We start from the raw sequence: 20351 nt of genomic DNA on the forward strand, positions 1-20351 counted from the left end.
GAGACAAGGAAAGAAAGGGCTAACTTGGATAGATCTGGTCTCATCCCCATCGTATGAAGGAGCAAACTGAGGCTCAGTAAGGGAAAAGGTCACCCTCCCCTGGTTCTTACGCCTCACCTGCTTCCCGCTCCCCCACCCCTCGCCCGGCTCACCTGCTTGTGTGGGTACACGTTGATGTGACACTTGATGCACTCCTGCCCCATATTGGCCCAGGAGTTCCCGCTCATCCATTTTCTCTTGCACTTGGGACACTTGTACTCGCCGAAGCAACGCTTTTTGCCCTGGTACGGGGTCAGACCCTCGCCTTTGGGGCGTGCCTAGAGGACACGAAGCAAACACAGGGATTAGGGTCCAGCAGGCCAAAATGATGCCCCACGGGGTCCTCATGGTTTCCCTCTTCAGCCTTCGTGCCCTGTGTCCCCATGTGCCGGACACATTTTGTCCCCAGTCCGGAGAACACCAGAGTCACCCTCAGAGCACACATGGGAATCCCAAGGCCGGGAGACTCGTGTGGGGACAGAGAACAGAGGAGGTGGTGAGTGGTGCACATCTCTTTTAGATTTGAGGGAGCAAAGTCCTCGATGGTGCCTAGGGACTACTCCTTTAACTCTGCTGTCATGAAGGGGCAGCTGGTGGTCACACGACCTCACACAGGTACTCTCCGGCCCTGGGTGGTGTGGTTTAAATGGCTACTGAAGAGACAACGCAGGCAGAATACAACCTTGTAGGCAGCGAAAGTGTGTCTCCCCTCACCCCTGCTCCCAGCCACCTGCTCCCTTACCTGGCGGCTATCTGAATTTCCTTTAGACCACCCCAAAGACGGGCTCTCCATTTACAAACGTATACACCATATACATATGTACGTGCGTCCTTTCTTTTCCCTCACTCCTATGGAGACAGATTATATACTTGGTTCTACATCTTCCCTTTTTCACTTAATAATATATCTCAGACATATATATATAATATTTTCCCCCAGATCAGTATAAACAGAGCTGCTGTATTGTGTTTGAGGGTTGCACAGTATTCAAATCTATGCAAGGTTCGTAGTGCTTTCCCATCACTACTGCAAATGTCTAGATTGTTTCCACTTTTCTATTACAAGCAATGCTACTATGAATAACTTTGCATATATGTGTGTATATACATATATAATTTTGCACATGTGAGAGTACATTTGTTGAATAAATTCCTAGAAGTGAAATTGCTGGGTCGATGGGTATGTACAATTTTCATTTTTAAAGATGACAATTGCTGCTACCCGCCTCCACCCCTCCAGCTGCAGGTGTACCAACTTAATGTCCTGTCTCCTCCCTAACAGAGTTTTCATCATTGCCAACCTAAGAGGTAGAAAATCTTCTCAGAGTAGCTTTGACTTGTATGACATGTATTATGAGCAAGAGAGAATTTTTGCATTTAAGAGCCACTTGTGTTTCCTTTGTGAACTGTTAGTTCATATCCTTTGTGATTTTTTTTTTCTGCTGGGGTTTGGTATTTTTCTTGTTGATTTGTAACTGCACTTTATATATTAAAGAAACTAGCTCTCTCCTACATGGTATTTTTTTTTAAAGCAGCTTTATTGAGATATGGTTCACATACCCGACATTTCACCTATTTAAGGTGTACAATTCAATGGGTTTTAGTATATTCATAGAGTTATACAACCATCACTACAGTCTAATTTTAGAACATTTTTCGTTACTCCCCCAGAGAAACTCTGTATTCATTAACAGTCACTCACCATCCAACCCCCCACTTCCTCACCATACCCAGCCCCAGGCAACCACTAATTTACTTTCTCTTTCTACAGATTTCCCTATTCTTGACATCTCATACAATAATTGCCCTTTTGTGTCTGGCTTCTTTCACTCACTGTAGTGTTTTTAATGTTCATCCACATTGCAGCATGTATCAGTATGTCATTCCTTTTTGGTGCCGAATAATATCCCATTATATGGTCATGCCATATTTTATTTACTCATTCATCAGAGGAAAGACACTGGGTTGTTTCTAATTTTTGGCTATTATGAATAATGCTGCTATGAACATTCATGAACAAGCTGCCTAGTGTTTTAGAAAGTTGAATTTGTTGCCCCATTATTTGAAAGTGCGAGATTTAGTGCGAGATTTCACATAGAAATATGACCACATTGGTCCAGAATTCTTGCTGGTGATTATCAGCTGAGGTTAAGGAGTGGCCGCCCCATCAGACCGACTGCAATGCGTTCTCCGTGTCACCTCTGTTCCGACCAACTGCGCCCTGCATTATGTCACCTACTTAGCACTCACAGGATTTGAGTTTGAGGCCGGCTTAAACGCAGGCACTACACTGTGACTATCAGTCATTCCTAGACTGGCATCCTCAGCATTGCCTGGGAGCTCATTCGAAATGCAGAATCTCAGGCCCCATCTTAGATTCACTGAATCAGAATTTGCATTTTCACAGGAGCCCCAGAGAATTCATACGCTATTAAGTTTAAGAAGTACTGGTCTATGAGATGGTCTGTTTCCATAGTAATGTTTCCCTGGGTATTTGCCTGTTTCTGAAGTAGTGCATAAAGGTTAAGAACACCAGACTCTGGATCCAAATCCTAGCTCTGTGATCCTGGGCGAGTCACTTCACAAGACTAATGATAGGAACTACCACGAAAGACTGTTCTGAGGATTAAGTGAGGTAAAACACTTAGAACAATGCCTGGCAAATCAAATAGGAGTATTAATTATTATTATTTAATAATATAGAACAATAGCGGTATATAAAATAATAATTTCTTCCTTCAGTAATCATGTCTTTTTTGCCCAGCCGCCATTACCACCACTTGGTGACAACCGACTAGAATTACAGACAAAACCCTAAAAATGGACATACATGCTGAATGTGTAAATCTAAACTTAGAAAGTGACAACAACACCGCCCTGGTCTTTTGGGCCCACTGCCTAATGTCTTTTGGATCCTTATTGGCCTTCCTAGCAGCCATGATATCATGGGGAGAAGACCGAGCTCCAAGGCAGGGCTGGCTCTCGGCACTGGTCAGGTCCATGAGAGAGGCTAGTTATGCCAAGGGAAGCACTCGGTGTGCAGCCAGGGCCCAGGGTCCAGTCGATTTGCAGTAGACAGGCCACCTATGACTCTGAAGGCACTTCGGGCTGTGTTGGTCTTAAGATAGGGGGTGTGCAGTGACCCAACCACTTCTGGTGGCACGTTTTTCTACCTGGTGCCTGGTACCCACAACTTACGCAGCCTCCATTCTGCAGTAATCCTGAAATAAAGTACTAGATGAACTCAGTTTCCTGGTCCCTGTTCTTAAAGGCACTTACATTTTAAAGGGGGACAAGGGATAGGCATGTGGTACCTCACTAATGGTAGGATTTGAGACTCCTTGGTTGAAGTGGGAAATGTGGGGACCATCACCAGCCAGACCCACTCTGGGATCTGGTTCTGCAGGCCTCTTGGTTCAGAGATTGATGGGACCTGGCACCTGGCCTCACACAGCTGGGGCCAAGGGCAGGGGTCAAGGCATCTCGGGACACTCAGCAGAGTGAAGGGTGAGGATTGGGGCAAGACTGACAATTCAGTTCCCAAAAAGTCTCTGCTTCAGAAATGAACAGGAAGGAAAGGTAAACAAATAAAGAAGATACAGCATGTGCACCAAAGGGAGAAGCAGGAAGATGAGAGAAGAGCAAGGAGGTGAGTTGGAAAGCATCACCGCACCATGTAATTAGAAAACTGGCCATTCTGGAGCCTTCCATCAAGGACTGGGAGCTTCTGGGCAGGGACAGGGGCTCCAGGCTCCTGCAGTATCAAACATCTTCAGCACACCATTCCCACACTGCTGTCAGGCCAGGCGCTGAGAGGGTCCAGCTCTGACACCCCACCACATGAGACGTGGCTCAGACCTTGGACTTCAGGGCCAGATGCCAGTGATGGCATTCTGCCTCTGCCTGTGACTATCTGGGGGACCTTCAGCCAGCTATGCAACCTCTTTGTGACTTGGTTTCCACACCCAGGAACCCAGGATGATGATAACGGGCCAGCTTTCCCAGCGCTGTTGGAGGGATCTGATGCATTCACGCAGATGAAGGTCTTAGCTCGGTGGGTGGACATTGCAAGTGCTCAGTAACCATTAGTGATTTCAGTAGCATTCGTTTCTGGGGCTTGTGCAGAGAGAGGGAGCAGATGTGTTCCAGGTGATACAGAGGCTGGGGCTGAGACCGTTGGGCATAAACTGTAAGAGGAAAGTCCCAAAGATGGGAGGGAAGCCTGAGTAGAGGGTGGGCTCACCACCCCTGTGTTGCCAGGGGGTGGGGGGTGGCAAGCAAAATAAGAACAGCATTAGGTGTCTTCACCTTCTGGAATCCTCAGGGGGAGCCAAGAAAGGTAGAGGAAGGCTGTGGAAACTCTGTGGAAACTCTGCTGCTGGCAGAGGACAAAGGGAAGAGTGAAGAGAACAGACTTTTACGAAGGACCACCTGTGCGCTAGGCTTTGTGCTACAGCTCCATGGCCTGTCAGGCTCCCATTCAACTCTCCCCATAACACTGTTGGGCAGGGAGTATCATCAAACCCACTTAACAGATGGTGAAACTGAGGCACAGGGAAAGGGAGGCACTTGCCAAAGAGTTTCTAGTATGTGAGGGGCAGGAGGCCAGGCCCAGCAGGCTTTTCCACAAGGCTACACCCCTTCTGTCTGTCACCCCCAAGTGTGTCCCCACCATGAAGCTGAGGCCTGTGCTCAGGAGAAGAAATCCCCCAGGCCCCAGGGCCTCCAGCTCAGCCTAGCCCAGTGGCTTTGCCCTCCTACGGGTCAGAGGGGAGAGATGCCTGTGGGGCAGGGGCAGAGAGGCAGTGGGTGGAGGGAAGGCAGGCCAGCAGGCAGCCCTGGGCAGCGAGCAGCAGTTTCCCGGAAGGGCTCAGTCCCACCACTGTTACGCTTACAGACAAGGGCAGGGCCAAAGGGAGTAGGAATTTTTGACAGAAAGAAGGCTTCTCTGCCTCCCACACTTTTCCCCTGCCTCTCCTCCCAGAAAGGCACGGCCTCTTCTCATAAACGTCAGTATGAAGCAGACAGTGACTACCAATGGCCCTGCAGGGACCACTGCCCACCCCGGCTGGGAAGCAGGCCAGGCCTGACCAAGCTCTCCTGACCCGGGTCCCTGCCACATACCCCTCTGGGAAATCACATCTGCCAGGAGCTCAGGCAAAGCTCAGTGGGGCTCAGAAACCAGCCCTCTTAGTACAGACAGGCCCTCTGGGGACCAAAGGGGCCAGGGGACTTGCTCAAGGACACATAGCAAATCAGGGACTGAGCTGAGACGAGGGATCAGGTCCTCTGTCCTCCAGACCAGGCTAGAATCACCATGGAGGGGAGCCTGGGAAGTGAGAGATGGTGGCTGGCATGGTGGTGGGAAGGAGGACTTGTGCCAGGGAGTAACCAGGGCAAAGCAGGGCGGGGAGTGGGAGGAGACATCCGGGCAAGCCAGCAGCTTGGGGAGAGATGTAGAGGATGCTGACACTACCTGGGCACTTTTGCAGGATGGCTCAGTGTTTTCTTCCCAAAGGCTCATGAGATTTCTTGTGGCTGGACACTAGGTAGTGAGCTCCCTTTCACTAGGGGTATGCAAGCAGAGACTGGGTGAACAACTATCAGGGACATTGCCAAGGGGACTTTTGCCCTGGTCAGACAATTGGACCAGGTAACTCTGAGGGCACTTCAGCTCTGTAATCCTCCCAACTCTTGTTGCTGGTGAAGGCCAACCAGGCAGGTGTGGAGAGGGAACACGCTCAGACACTGCTGGGGGTGGGCTTGAACAAGTACATTTCCTACTGCATTTCTATAGTTCAACTTGGTGGTAAGGTTTCAACCTTTAAAAGTTCCATTCCTTCCCTCCCAGCAAATCTATATCTGGGTGACCATCCTAAGGAAAGAAAAGATCAGAGGTGCAGACCACAAGGATGTTCAAGGATATCCATCACAGAATTGTTTATGACGGCGACAGGCTGGAAAAAAACCAACGCCTTGGTTCCCTAAATGACGTTACACCCATTGGACAAATGACAACAAAGCCATTAAAATATTTATGAGGTTTTTAAAAAAGGGTTTGGGAAAACATTTTAAAAAGAAAGCAGGATAAGCGATTGAATACAGACTGCTCCCAGAGTAAAACTGTAAAAAGGAAAAATGTGTAAGGAAAGGGCCGGCAGGAGATCAGTCAGAAGTGTTCAGAGGTTGCCTCCAGGAGACAGGATGCTCTGCTCTAATTAATGATTGTCTTGAATGAGTAGGTATGACTTTGATGGAGAAAATGATGATGGTCCATCAGCTGACTCCCTGGCCTGCAGGCCCCTCCTGCCCACAAGGGGGCGCCCTGTGCTTTTCCAAGGTGGTGGGAACCAGACAGAGATGGCAGCTCTGTCCATACTTGTCCCCTGGGGCCTGGGTGCCAGGTAGTGGCCAACCTCTGGCTGCTGGTTCTGTTGGACCATGTTCATGTCCGTAGAGCTGCCCGGCCCCCCACCCCCCGCCATGGAGTGGACGTCCCACCCCCTGGATCCCATTTGCTCCCTCAACTTTGAGGACAGCTGGAAGTATCCACACCTATCACATGACATAAGAGTCTGGCTGGTCACTGTGCCCATCAATTTCCCTGCCCCTGCTTCCTGAAGTCCCACCAGGAGTGAGTCAGGCTTCAGAGTGAAGTTTGTTTTCCTCTTGGCCCCTTTTAGGCTGTCTTTTTTATTTATTTATTTATTTATTTATTTATTTATTTATTTATTTATTTATTTGGTTGTGTTGGGTCTTCATTGCTGCGTGCGGGCTTCCTCTAGTTGCACTGAGCGGGGGCTAATCTTCGTTGCGGTGCACGGGCTTCTCATTGCAGTGGCTTCTCTTGTTGCGGAGCTTGGGCTTTAGGTGTGTGGGCTTCAGTAGTGTGGCACGTGGGCTCAGTAGTTGTGGCTGTGGGCTCTGGAGCGCAGGCTCAGTAGTTGTGGTGTACGGACTTAGTTGCTCCACGGCATGTGGGATTGGGATCTTCCTGGACCAGGGATTGAACCCGTGTCCCCTGCACTGGCAGGCGGATTCTTAACCACTGCACCACCAGGGAAGTCCCTAGACTGATTCTTTTTTGCAGGGAGATGACATTGTCATCTTTGGTAGCTTGAAGGAGAGCATCCCAGGGACCCTGGCCCAGGAGGGGGCAGTGAGGTGGGGTGCTGAGGACCTGAGGCCATGCCCTGTGCATCATGACTCCACACTGGCTTCTGCCCCTGCCTCTGCTCTCTGGATCACGGTTTCAGCTATGGGCCCCAGCTGCAGGCCTCAGCCCCAGCCCTGGCCACACCACCTCTGTCTGCCCAGGAGAGCAGTCTGTGCCCAGCCAAGCTCTGGGACACGGTAATAGCCATATTCACTGGGTGTCTTCTCACAGCCAGACCCCCTTTGTACAATCACCTTATGAGTCAAGTATGCTTAGTCTCAGGTTTCAGATGAGAACACCTGAGGAATGAAGAGGTTAAGTAACTCGCCCAAGGCTATACTACCAGCAGGTGGTAGAGTCTGGACTTGAACCCAGGCCGCTGACTCAAGCCCATCCTCTCAATTGCCCCGCAGCGTGCGAAGATGACATTAAGATGAGGAACCCACCCAGCCAGGATGGTGAGAAACAGGAAAGCGTTGCTACTGTCACAGGCCCTGGCATGCTGGGTGGCCCTGGGGGCATCCCTTCCCCTCTCTGGGCCTCAGTTTCCCCATCTCTCGAATGAGTGTGGCACTGACCGCTGGGCAGGCTCCCTTTCCTCCCTGAGGCCCATAGGACAGCCTGGCAGCTGCCCTCACGCTCCCGCTCTCTGCCAGGGAGCACTAGGCTGACCCCACAGTGCGTCCAGCTGAGAGGCACTGGCCGAGCCAAGAGAAGCAAGGGAGGAAACAAGGAACAGATGGGTTCCTTGCTGGATCCCTGTGCCCCCAGTCTGCGTGCTCTCCTGTGGCCAGGTGGCTGAGGTGGTCCTGGCCTAGAGTCGAGAGGGAAAGAGCCCTGGGTTTGAGATGCCCTTTCCGTAGATGAAGACACAGAGAATGAAGGGCCCAGGACTCTTTGTGCGTCCTTGCTGGCCCTTCCTGGAAGGCCCCAGAGGGTTCTGGGGACCCTTTCTAAGGGCTGGGGGCTCTCCCTGGAGGAGGCAGTGCCCCTCTCCCAGAGCCTCCTCTCTTGAGCCCCCCTTCCTCAGGCCCACAGGTACCCCCTTGCCCTCCGTGCTGTCTCTCCCCTCAAGCCTGGACCCATGGGGAGTAAACAGGGGCTGCGGTCAGAGGCCGGGGCTCAGCCCTGGCTCTCTCAGGCCCAACCTGGAACTTCATCTGCCAAGTGTAGGAGCTGGGGCGCTAACATTTCATGAGCACCTACTACGTGCCAGTCACTTGCCAACCTGTCACTCCAAAGCTCTTCCATTTTATGGGAGAGCAAACAGAGGCCCAGAGAGGCCAAGCAACCTGTGCAGGGCCCCACAGCCGTGGAGCCAAGACTTGAACCCGGTCCGCTGACACCACAGCAACACCTCCCACCTCGTGCACAACCGCTCCTGAAATGGTTGTGGGAAAATGAGAGAGCAAGCCTGCTCCTAGGACCACGACTCCACCTCTGAGCTCCGACCCTTGGCTACCACTGCAATTATTCATTCATTCAACTAACATTTATTGAGCACCCGCTCTGCACCGGGCTCTGTGGAACATTCCAGGAATATGGAAATAAGCAAGACAGATGAGGAATGCTCTCACAGTCTGGGGCCTTCCAAAGGGATCAGCCCTGTGTGACCCTTTCACCAAGCGTGGTCCACACCTGTCACAGACACCCTCAGACACACATTTCCAGGCTCTGGCCCAAGTCAGACTCACACCTGCAGAAACACTCTTGGACCCACGTCCTCAGGCAGAGGCTGCTCTTCACCCAGTCCTAGGTGACAGGCATGGGGCCAACGCACAATACATGTGAAATGATCTCTAATCAATGCAACAGCCCTATGAAATCAGCACTCTGAACCCTACTGACAGATGAGGAAACTGAGGCTGGGCACAGGGGCAGCACTTGCCCAAAGTCACAGAATTAGTAAGCGGTGGGGCCCGCACTGGAGCCTGGATCCGAGCTTAAGCCCGTTCAGTGCCCGGACCCATGCTTCTCTTTCCCCTGCGCCCTGTGACACTGCTTTAGCAACCCTCCAAAGACCTCCACACTCACGTGTCCACACACATGGCCCAGGGAGGTGGGCAGGAGGGCTGCTTCAGCCTCTGCAGCCTGGTCCCGGCAGCTGCGGGCTCGGCGGAGGCCCCAGAGGAAGCAGGCGATCAGAGGGACAGGTGGGCTGGACCCTGTGGCCCGCAGGCTGCTGGGAGGGAGGAAGGACGCGGCAAGAGGTCCCCCTGGGTTTCCTCCGGAGCCTCAAGGGCCCCCTTGTCTGAGCACAGGCGTCCTGGCCCCCTCCCCCAGGCCCCCTCCCCTTTTCTGGGTTCCTGCCGCAGCCCAGCATGAGCCCAGAAGTCCCAGCCTCCTCATCGCCCCTCCCGGCCCGTTCCCAGCCCAAAGCCACCGCAAAAATGCCATCCTGATTCCACAACACTAGGGTTTGTCCAAGTGCCGGGGAACAATGACGCTTTCACAGTGCCAGGAAAAGGTCTCAGGAAAACCCTGGGGAGGGGGCATGGAGTGGAAGTGTGGAGACAGGGAAAGGGCTGAGATGGAGAGGAGAAGACAAGGGGAGGCTGGGAGGCAGGGGCAGAGCACAGTCAGGAGTCAGGGGTAGGGAGCCAGGAGACTGAGGAAGACGGGAGGGCGGCGGGGGTGGGGGCGGGGTGGGAGGGTGAGGAGTGACAGACGAGGGGAGAGAGGAAGGGGGGAAACGAACCAAAAGGGAAGGAGAAAACAGATACAGGAGGGACGCCCCGACAGAGGCCAAGAAGCCCCTCCAGGACCCAGAGCGGCGTAGAGGCCCCTGGCACCCCACAGGCCTCTGGGCACTGTGCCCCTAGGAGCCCCTCCCCGCCACAGGAACCCCTCTCTCCAAATCCCACCCCAAGGCCAGGCAATTGGAATTGCTCTCAGGCAAAACTTTTTGGAAAGCAGAGACTTTGTAATCACATGTACAGCCACTCCCTAAGCTATCTGTTTCCTGCTTCTGGCTTTCCTCCATTAGCAAACCGCACGGATCAGAGCTCAGGGGCTGGAGGGGAAGGGGGGGGGGCCCGTCCAAAGGGGTGGAAAACATCCGAATCAGAGCGATTGCAAAAGGCCTGGGTTTTCCTCCCCTCCTGTGACTGCGGAGGGAGACAGCTATCGCTCGTCCCGCCTCCGCCGTAGGGAGTGGATGCGGCGGACGGAAGATCTGCAACCACCATGCGGTTGGCCGAGAGCTGGACGCTGCCCTGAAAACCATTTGTTCTCCTGAGCGGGTTCCCAGGTCCCTGCGCATCCCTGTTTGGGTGGTCTGTTCACCCAGCAAACTTTCTTCTGACTGCTCCTCCCCAACCGTGGCCACAACCTGGGTCCAGCCAGGCTGAGTCACCCCCCGGTACTTTAATGGCCACTTCAGGCTCCCCAGACTCGGAGGACGGAGGTAAAACACTCAAGGCTTTCGGACCCTTCCCCATCTGGCCCAGCTGACCTCACCTTCATCGTTGCTGCTCCCTCCTACAAAACTCATGCTCCGACAAAGACAACAAAATCATTTCCTGCAAATGACGTGCCCCGCTCTGCCCCCATGCCTTGGCTCTTGCTGTTCCCTCGGCCCCAAACATTTCTCCACCTGGTGAACGCTCATGTGTCCAGGGCCAAGCTCCAAGGCCACCCCCTCTGGCCTCCCCCATCCCAGACAGGGTTAACTGCCCTCCTCAGGGTGCTCACGCCACTCTGAGTCCCAGGCTCGTGCGCTAGCTGAGAGCCCTCCCACTGCCTCCCCTAGAGAAGGCCCTGGCTCCCCAAACTCCCAGGGGACTTTGTGGTCTGCACCACTCGCTTGGCTGTGGGTCATGTCCCGCCCTGACCCGGCCTCCAGCATGCCAGAGATTTCATCCTGAATGTAAAGAACTTTTGAAAACTGCTGTTTCTTCGGTCTTGTTTCCCAGTAGTCTCTGAGTGTGCTGGGGCCACGCAGGGCCCTCTACATCTCCTCGGAGCACCCTGGGTGGAGCTCAGAGCACATCGACAGCTGGAGGGGACAGTGGTATGGGCAGTGCCGGTGATGGGTGAGGTGTGTGGCCCGGAGACGGGGTCACGCAAGCAGGAGGTAGCAATGCTGGGGCTGGCTCACTCTCAGGACGCCCCTCCTGGGCTGCGCTGGGCACTCTGGAGGGCCGCCTCAGGCCACCAGCGCCATTTCCACAGACTGCCTGGTCCCTGGCTCTGCGTCTGAGGCCATCCCTGGCGAGGCCTGGCCAGACATGACCCAGCTGGATGTGGCTGTAACCAGCCCAGCTCCATCTGGCTGGAGGGAGGCTCTGCACCAGTCCCGGGGGCAGGGCTGGGGGCAGGAAGGCGGTGGGTAAGCCTACAGTGATGCTTTGGGTGTGAGGGTCACAGCCCTGGGAGGAGAGGACAGGGGAACTCAGCTCAAAAATAGCGATGGGGGAAGGGTGTGGAGGGTGGCCAAGTGCCAGAACAGAAATCTGATCTGCCCTGGCTGATGAAACGCTGAAGTCAGCAGTTTGGGGCCACTCTGGCAGGAGCTGGGGCTGAGGCTCCCACGGCTGCCTGGTGAGAAGCTGCAGGCCCAACTTCCAGCCTCGGCTCTGTCCTCACATCAATCGCTCCTCTCTCTGGGCCTCCATCTCCTCATCTGGTCACAAGGGGTAGAAAGAGAAGCAAGCTGTCCACCTCTGAGAACTTTCACCAGGTGAGTGTTGGAGTTTGAGACACTTAGGAGGTGGCGACAGCCACAGGCGGGAACTGCCCGTGGGGAGTGTCCACTGAGTGCCGCGCCGGCCATGCGCCTGACTTGTAGGTGGCTTCATTGTGACCCTGTTTCCAGATGAGGAAACAGAGGCCCAGAGAGGTTAAGTCACCTGTCCAAGGTCACAAAGCAAGTAAGTGGCAGGCCTTTGATCCCAGTCTACCTGGCTGTCATCCAATTCCCTCATTGCCGAGTGAGGGCCAGAAGGCTGTGGACTGGTTTCAAGGTCGTCTGTGGCAACTGTAATTGGGCAGAGCAGGGGTTAAGAGGCTCCTGGAGGCCAGCCCAGGCATCTGCCAGCTTTTACCGTGGTTCCACGGTGCTGGCCGGTACTGAAACTCAGAGAATGGGCCTTGGGGAGGAGGGTGCACGTGGCTGTAAATGCATGTGTGTTTGTGTGCATACAGGCATACGTGTACCTCTCACGGTCACTGCAGGGCAGCAGACCATGGCACAAATCTACCCGTGCTCTCCCCTTCAGGGTGGGGGCCTGGCAGCGGAATTGCTGCCCTTCTGTGACTTTTCTAGGGGGTCATGGCGAGGAAGCCAGGCACTTCCCACCCACACAGCCCAGGCTGCAGTTGACCTTGCTTCTTCACCCAGGGGCAGGAAGAGTGTGCAAAACCATCCCTTCCCCACTGTCTCCAAGAGCAGGGGTGCTCAGCACAGCGGGCTCTGTAGCAGTCAGGAGGACGGAGCCATGCTGTACAGCCCCAGATGGTCCACTGCCCTCCTTGGGCACAGCTGTAAAACCCTTACAGCTCCTGCCACGTGCAGTGTTACCTTCACCAGCCATTCCATCCTCCCTACAACCCCTACAGATGAGGAATCCAAGGCACAGAGAGGTTGGGAGATTTGCCTGAGGTCACACAGCCGGGAAGCAGCAGAGCTGGGATGCAAACCCTGGTCTGGCTCACTCCCACAGCACCACAGCACCTCTGCTATGGTCCCCAGCTCCGACCTTCTGGGGTGTCCTCGCCCTTGTCTGTGGGCAGCCCCACATAACAATAAGCCTGCTCGTGTGCCGAGAAGGGAGGGGAGGGGAATGTGCCCATTACAGGAGGGGGGCCGGCTGGTGGTACTCGTTCTCACACCACCTCTGCCCGCCAGTCCCTCTAACTGGCATACCTCATCTCCCAACAAAATCCCGTGGAAGCTGCACTTCTCCCTGGAAGCCTTCCTTGACTGCTCCTGCTTGCAGGGACCACTCTGTTCTCGGTCCCCTCTGCGGCTCACCTCGTGCCCTCTGTGCCCAGACCCAGACAGCACTAGGGCCCACTACACTCCTGTGAGGGGAAGCAGAGCACACATGCCCCTTTGTCAGGGTTCTGAGGCAGCTCCTTTAAAGTGCTGACGGTGGCGTGAGCCAGGCAGACACGGGACCTGCCCTCATGGAGCGTTTGTCCCAGAAGAGCTCTGGTGTGGGAGCTGGGCTGACCAAGCTGTGTGCTATCTGTCTCATTTAATCAGCACAGTAACCCCACCACACACAGTATAGCAATATCCATCCATTTTCCTTACCAGGAAACCAAGGCTCACTTCCAAAGCCACAGAGCTGCGAAGTCCACATTCCATCTTTCTGACTCCAGATGCCCAAGCTCTTAATTCTGGAGCACAGGTTATTACTCACACTTGAGCGCGCATCAGAACCATCTGCGGAGATTGTTATCACACAGGCTGCTGGCCCCATCCCTAGAGTTCTGGAATCAGTAGGTCCGGGGTGGGATAAGGATCTGCATTTCTACAAGTTCCTGAGTGATGCCCAGGCACCCACTTTGGGAACCTCTGCTTTAGGTGATGCTGATAACAGTCTGTTAAAGTAGGAGTGCCCATCACATACTGTCTTTTCCACACTGCCTCCTTCCCTCATGCCCATTCTACAGCCCAGGAAACAGAGGCACAGAGAAGGCAAGTAACTAGCCCAAGCCATACAGGAAGTTAGGGTCAGAGCTGGGAATGGAGCCCAGGGCTCCTCACCCCAGCAACTGTTCTGGACGCAGGACAGTGAGGCTGCTAGGCTTAGCAGGACAACGGCCCAAGGTGAGGAGAAGGGCCATCTCTTTAAAAGTGGAGCTGGTGGTGGAGGTGGTGGTGGGGTGCTGGGGGAGGGCTGGCCTGGCTCTCCTGGCCCAGCCCCAAGCCTGTGACTCCTCGGCATCTGGAAAGCATCACAAGGAACAATGGAGGGAGCAGGGGGCCTGGCTGCTCGGGGGCTCTGGCCCCTGACTGTTCAGGAAAGCAAAGGAACTGGGGCCCTGCAGCCCTCTCCCGCCACCACCCCCCCCCCCCCCACCACCGCTGTTTGCTTTGGCCCCGGCACACATAGCTCCCAAGGGGCCCAGCTGTCAGGAAAAGTCAGCCCCGGAACTACAGACCTGGGGGCCAGCGGCCAGGCTGAGTGCCCAGGAGCCAGGCGAGAAGTCAGGAGGCACCGGCCAGCTCAGCTCCCGCTCAGTGGGCAAGACTCCTGTATTACTGTGGCTTCCCGGGCCTCAGTTTCCCCGCAGGAAGCTCAGGTACCACCCCGCCTGGGCTGGCTGCTTACCATGTACTGGCACGAATCTGACCAGCTTGGTGCCTTGGCCCACATTGCCCGCAGGGGCCCGCTTGTCCTCTGCAGGCCAGTGGGGGCCAAGCAGCCAGCCGTGGAGTGGGGAAGAGATGGGTACAGTTACTGGGTGCATTTACCCCGCCTGCCACCAGCTCTTCCACTCATGCCCTCAGCACATATGCACGGAGCACCTACTATCTATGAGGCACCAGAGCAGAGCGGTTAACAAGACAGATGTAACGCCGGACCCCACGAACTTACAGTCAGGTGGGAAAGGAAAAACGCAAGTGTCTCATTCAAATAATTATAGCCGCGATGAAAGCTATGAAGGAATGGGATGCTATGACAGAGACGACCGACAGGGATCCCGTCTTCAGAGAGGGAAACGCTACTGTGGGTTCTGTCCCAGCCTCCGAGGTTCCACAACTTAAACTGTAAGGTGGGTGTTTCTTTTTTTTTTTAATTTTTAATTTTTATACAAATTTTAAAGGTTACTTTCCATTTACAATTATTACAAAATATTGGCTATATTCCCCAAGTTGTACAATACATCCTTGAGCTTATCTTACACACAATAGTTTGTACCTTCCACCCCAGAGCCCCTATTTTGCCCCTCCTCCCCACTGATAACCACCAGTTTGTTCTATCTGCAAGTCTGCTTCTTTCTTGTTATATTTACTAGTGTGTTGTATTTTTTAGATTCCACATATAAGTGATATCATACTGTATTTGTCTTTCTCTGTCTGACTTATTTCACTTAGCATAATGCCCTCCAAGTCCATCCATGTCGCTGCAAATGGCAAAATTTCATTCTTATGAAATGGCTGAGTAGTATTCCATTGTATGTATACGTGTGTGTGTGTGTGTGTGTGTGTGTGTGTGTGTGTATAAAACCGTATCTTCTTTATCCACTCATCTGTTGATGGACACTTAGGTTGCTTCCATACATTGGCAATTGTAAATAATGCTGCTATGAACATTGGATTGCATGTATCTTTTCGAATTAGTGTTTTTGTTTTTTTTCAGGTATATACCCAGGAGAGAAATTGCTGGGTCATATATCAATAATAGCTCTAGTTTTAGTTTTTTGAGAAAACCCCACACTGTTTTCCACAGTGGCTGCACCAATTTACATTCTAAGGTGGGTGCTTCTTAACACACCCCACCCCTACCCCAGCCCCAGCATGCTGCCACCAACGTGCTCTGTGACCTGGGACAAGCCCCTTCGCTGCCTGGGTCTCAGTTTCCCCATCTGTCAATGAGAACATGACAGGAAAGGCAAATACTTCATCTTGCGTGTCCAATTACTTGCTATCGGAGCACTTTGTTAAGAAAGATGCTGTAGTAGCATCCTAGCTTGATAGGCAAGAATAATGTGATTTTGGTGCTATCTGCCTTGCCATGGCCGTGGGCTGGGGGTGACGGACACAGATGACTTGTGTTGGCATTCCAGGCCTAGGCGATCCCCAAAGGTCCTTCCAGTGCAAAGGTTCCACAAGCAGACAGCACACAGGCTGAAGAAGCAGACAGTGGTTGAGTCTGGCGTGGCATGAGTCTTGGCTTGCCCTAAGGCAGAAATCACTGCTTCCTTCCACCTCTGGGCCTGTAACAGATGCTGGTCTTGCCCTGCCGGTGCCACATGGTTTCAGAAACACTCCTCTTCCAGCCAGCCTTCCTGGCAGACATTCCCCTGGGACCCAGTTTGCCCCCTGTACTTTGTGCGTCTCTGTAGGAAGCACTGAGGTACCCCACTCAGTCTGTGTGCCTGTTGCCTTCTCCCCAGCCCCCTCCCCAGGGACAGAGACCATGTAGGATTCCTCTCTCATCCTCAGGCCCAGCATGGGTCTGGCGCGGAGCAGGGAGCCTCTGGGGAGGAGGGTAAAGGACAAAGTGATCATTTTGGACATGACCATCATCCTGAAATAAGTAGTTAGAGGAGAAAGTCAGGAGGGCCGGGGAGGCATGGGGAGGGGGGCGGGCAGCAGGCTGGTGACTTCCTGAACAAGCATGCCGGCGATGTTCCTGGCCCTCAGTGTGGCCATTGTCCCAGCCGGTCCAGAGAGTGGGCTCAATAGGCCCTCTGTCCCTCCTCAGGCAGGCGGGCCGGCTCAGTGGCGTCCCACCCGGGCAGCTGGGAGGCAAGGGCCGACACTTCCTGTCCCTGCCGTCGAGTGTTCCGAGGGGCAGTGAGAGGGGAGGGGGACCCTCGAGACAAGCACCCATCTATGTCCCCCAGGGGAGGGCTGCCCAGCTGGGGGAGGAGGCGGGAGAAGGGAGAGCAGTGCTGGGGATGTGCTCACCCCTGTGCCTCATCCCTTCTCCTCCCAACCAGCGCTCCCCCTGAGCGGGAGCTGTCAGGGGAGCCACTCTGGCCCTCCTGCTCTTCCTCAGACAGGCCAAGCACATCCTCGTCTCATCTCAGGGCCCTTGCTCTTACTGTTCCCTCGGCCAGGAGTGCCCTTCCCCCAGATCTCCGCATCGTTTGTTCCCTGCTTCATCTATCTCTATTCAAGTTGCCGCTTCTCCCAAACAAGCCTTCTGAACACAACCTAACGCCACAGCGCATCCATCTGTATCTATGTCTTTACCGTAGGTCGTCCCACACCGCGTGAGCTGTATTCTTCCCTTGTCTTTCCTGTTCACTACGGACTGTCCCCAGCGCCTGGGGCAGTGCCTGGCACACCGTAGGTGCTCCATAAATACATGCTAAATGAACAGATAAAAGTAACACATTTGAACATCCATCTACACACCGAGAGACGTGCTCTGGGAGAGCAGAGCCCTGTGTTTTGGGAGCATGTGGCCAGGGTGGCTGGGGAGGAGGCCCCGGGAAGTACAGGAAGAGCCAGGTGAAGATAAAGTGGAGAGGAATCCACGTGGACCGGGCAGCTTCCGCAAAGGGCTGGGATGGCAGGAAGCGTGGAGGGCTTAAGGATTAGAGGCCAGCGGAGGCCAGCCCACGCCGGCCCTGGGACCACGCTGCCAAGTTGGATTTTAGCGTGGGAGTCACGGGAAGTCAGGGAAAGATTTAAAATCAGGGGTGGCAAGGTTAGCCTGGCGTTTCAAGAAGTCTCTGGCTGGGTTTAGAGAATGGATTGAATGAGGGGAGGGGCAGGTGGGACATGAGGACACCTTGGGGGCTGCAGCCACATGGCTAGTGAGAGGCGATGGTGTGGCCTGGGGAGGGGTGGCAGAGAGGAGAAAGGTGCAGGGACTCCAGAGACAGACAGGAGGTACCGTCCACAGGACTTGGGGTGGCCCTGGGGGAGGGTGAGCCAAGGGTCAAGCCTCAGCCATCCTGCCTGGCTGTGAGGGCTGGGCCAGGGTCCCCCCCCCCCTCTGCTGGTGACAGCCCTGGCTCTAACTGGGGGAGGGCAGGGCAGGGGGAGGTGATGGACGGAAGGAGGACTGGGCAGCAGGCAGCAGTGATGGATGGAACAGCCTCGTGATAACTACCTGCCCAGCTCCTTCCCGGGGGCCTGCCCTCAGGAGTCAGGAGTTGCCCATAAACCTGTCACCTGAGCCTGTACAAGCTGCCCCCAGGGGGAGGGGCCACCACAGGGCTGATGTGGAGAGGGAGCCAGATACCCTGGTGTGGTGCTGCAATTACACACACAGACACACACACACACATACACACACACACACACACACACACACACACACACACACTCCCCTGCAGGTGAGCAAAAGTCTCTCATTACAGGAAGGGACAAGCTAGAAACACCAGGCCATGAGCGCTCAGGTTCAAGGCTTGCCCACAGTCTCGAGTTGCCTGCTAGGCCCTGGAATGATTCTTCAGAGCCCAGAAGGAAGAGTCAATGGAAGAAGTGTTGAGTCTTAAAGAGGGATAAAACTCAGGAGGAAGGGGAAGAAGCTGGAGTCGGAGGGAAAGGTACCCTGGGCTCTCCGTGGTCCAGCCTCTCAGTGTGCACAGCAGGTGATTAGCAGGGTCTCCGGGGCAGGCGAGGGGACCTCCAGCATCACACAGCCCATGAGGGGCAGGACAGAGCTCAGATGTCCCTGATCCAAGTCCAGTGCCAGGGGAAAGCCTGAGGCCGATGCAGAGACGGAGGAGCGGAGGGCAATTCCAGAAGCTCTCCCAGCACCTTCTCAGCCCTGGGACCCGGCCATGCTCCCTGAGAGGGTCTCTCAACCCCAGAGGAGCACCATGCCACCTGACACCAGCCACGTCCCCAAGAGGGCACGTCTCCTCCCCAGGGGTGGCCCCAGGGCAGTACTCAGTTCAGGGACCCAAGGCAAGCCCCCCGGAAGCCCAGCGTCTCCAGTCCCTGAAGCCCACCCACATGTGCTCCTATGGGTCCTGGCTCATCTCTCCCACCCCTGCCTCACTCCCAGCAGCCCATAAGGTCAGGATCGCGGGAGTGGAAGGAACGGTGCGGGAGACTGGCACGTGGAAGCCAAGGAGCAAAGCCTTCTTATTCTGCCCACAAAAGGGCAGTGAGCTTGGGCCCTGAACTGAGCCTGGGCGGGCACGTGTCTGCAGACTGCAGGTGCTCACGTAGCGCCCAAAGGAACGACAAAGGAATGACATGCACAGGTGTTTCTCCGGGGCACACACCTTAAGATGAGCTGCCAGCTCCATTTTAAGTCAACTGACAGGGAAGCAGGTAGTCAAGAGGGTAGCAGAGGCTCCTTAAACCTGTCTGGGATGCAAGGGAGGCGTGTTCACTGAGCTTCCCATCAACCTGGCAGCTCCCTGGGGCCCAGCAGCGGCAGAGCCTCTGTGTGGGCATGTGCACCGCACACTGGAGAGGGGTGTGAGTGCAGTGTGCACACTTGGAGCTCCGGTACGTGCGCCATGCGTGTGGCTGCACAGAGCCCCTCGCTCTGCACCCAACTCTACAAGCTGCAGTGGGCCAGGGAGAGGTCGGGGAGGGCCAGGGCTGGGCAGCCACAGGCAGCTCTGGATTTCTCAAATCCATCAAAATAACTGCATGGAAAACTGGGAGAATCATGCTGAAGGAAGAGAAAAATGCAACCACTCATCTCTCCTGGAAAATGTCTTTCTAGTCCCTGGCCACTGTCTATCCCATGACCCCACATCCTCTCAGCCAGCCAAGTGCAAAGTGAAAGAGCTCTGGCTGTGCAGCTCTGAGACCTGGGTTCGAATCCTGGCTCTGCCATTACTGGCAGCAAGAGCTTAGGGAGGTTTCTAAACCTCCCTGAGCCTCGGTTTCCCATCGCTCAAGTGGGAATCATAGTATCTATCGGGTGGGGAGTTGAGAAGCGTTCATGAGCTCGTGAATGCAAAGTGCCTGGCACATAGTTGGAACTCAGTAAATGGTAGACCTCATCGCCTTCCTCAGCATTATATGGACACTTGTCTAAAAATTCACATGCCCAAGGCCTTTGTACTCTTTCCCCTCTATCTTGCCAACTTTCTGAAAATCCAGGAAAGTCTCTGGAATCCCAGATTTCATCCTCTCAGCGAATATAAATAAACCCACTCAGTCTCCCTCAACAAACACAAGTTGCTGTTCAGAGCCTGGCTCTTTGCTGAGCATGAGGAACTGGCAGTGGGTGAGGCTGGCCTCTGCCCCCTCCTAGCACATCAGGTTTTCCCATACAGGGTCTCGTGTAATCCTTACAGTAGCTGGGAGTTGCAATGCACCGGCCCAGAGAGGAGAAGGGACTTTCTCAAGGTCACCCAGTGAGTGAGTGGCGGCCCCAACCTACACCTGCCTGTTCCTAGCTCCCCCTCTGCTTCCTGGTCTCTGAGCCTGCCGTGTGCTGGCGCGTGTGGCACCAGTCCTGGGGCAATGAAACAGAAGACGGTGTCGTCTGGCCAGCAGGAAACAGCCAGGGGAGGTCACGTGGGGCAGGGAGAGCTGCTCTTGGGCCTG

General features: G+C 54.6%; 1 protein-coding gene and 1 long non-coding RNA gene across 3 annotated transcripts in view; one reads left to right on the forward strand and one right to left on the reverse strand.

The window, feature by feature from the left end:
* The window catches only part of ZCCHC24 (zinc finger CCHC-type containing 24), a 62499-nt gene that overhangs the window by 12030 nt on the left and 30118 nt on the right, over positions 1-20351 (reverse strand). For both annotated transcript variants that reach the window (XM_068547975.1, XM_068547976.1), the window contains exon 3: positions 153-317. In XM_068547975.1, coding sequence (XP_068404076.1) covers positions 153-317 — 165 coding nt within the window. The remainder of the gene's footprint in view (positions 1-152; positions 318-20351) is intronic.
* On the forward strand, positions 11623-16013 carry LOC137767245 (uncharacterized). The gene is made up of 3 exons (XR_011074491.1): positions 11623-11876; positions 14658-14923; positions 15511-16013. It is a non-coding gene; the product is annotated as an uncharacterized lncRNA (long non-coding RNA).

This window comes from Eschrichtius robustus, chromosome 7 (assembly GCF_028021215.1).
Source record: "Eschrichtius robustus isolate mEscRob2 chromosome 7, mEscRob2.pri, whole genome shotgun sequence".
NCBI classification, from domain to species: domain Eukaryota; kingdom Metazoa; phylum Chordata; class Mammalia; order Artiodactyla; family Eschrichtiidae; genus Eschrichtius; species Eschrichtius robustus.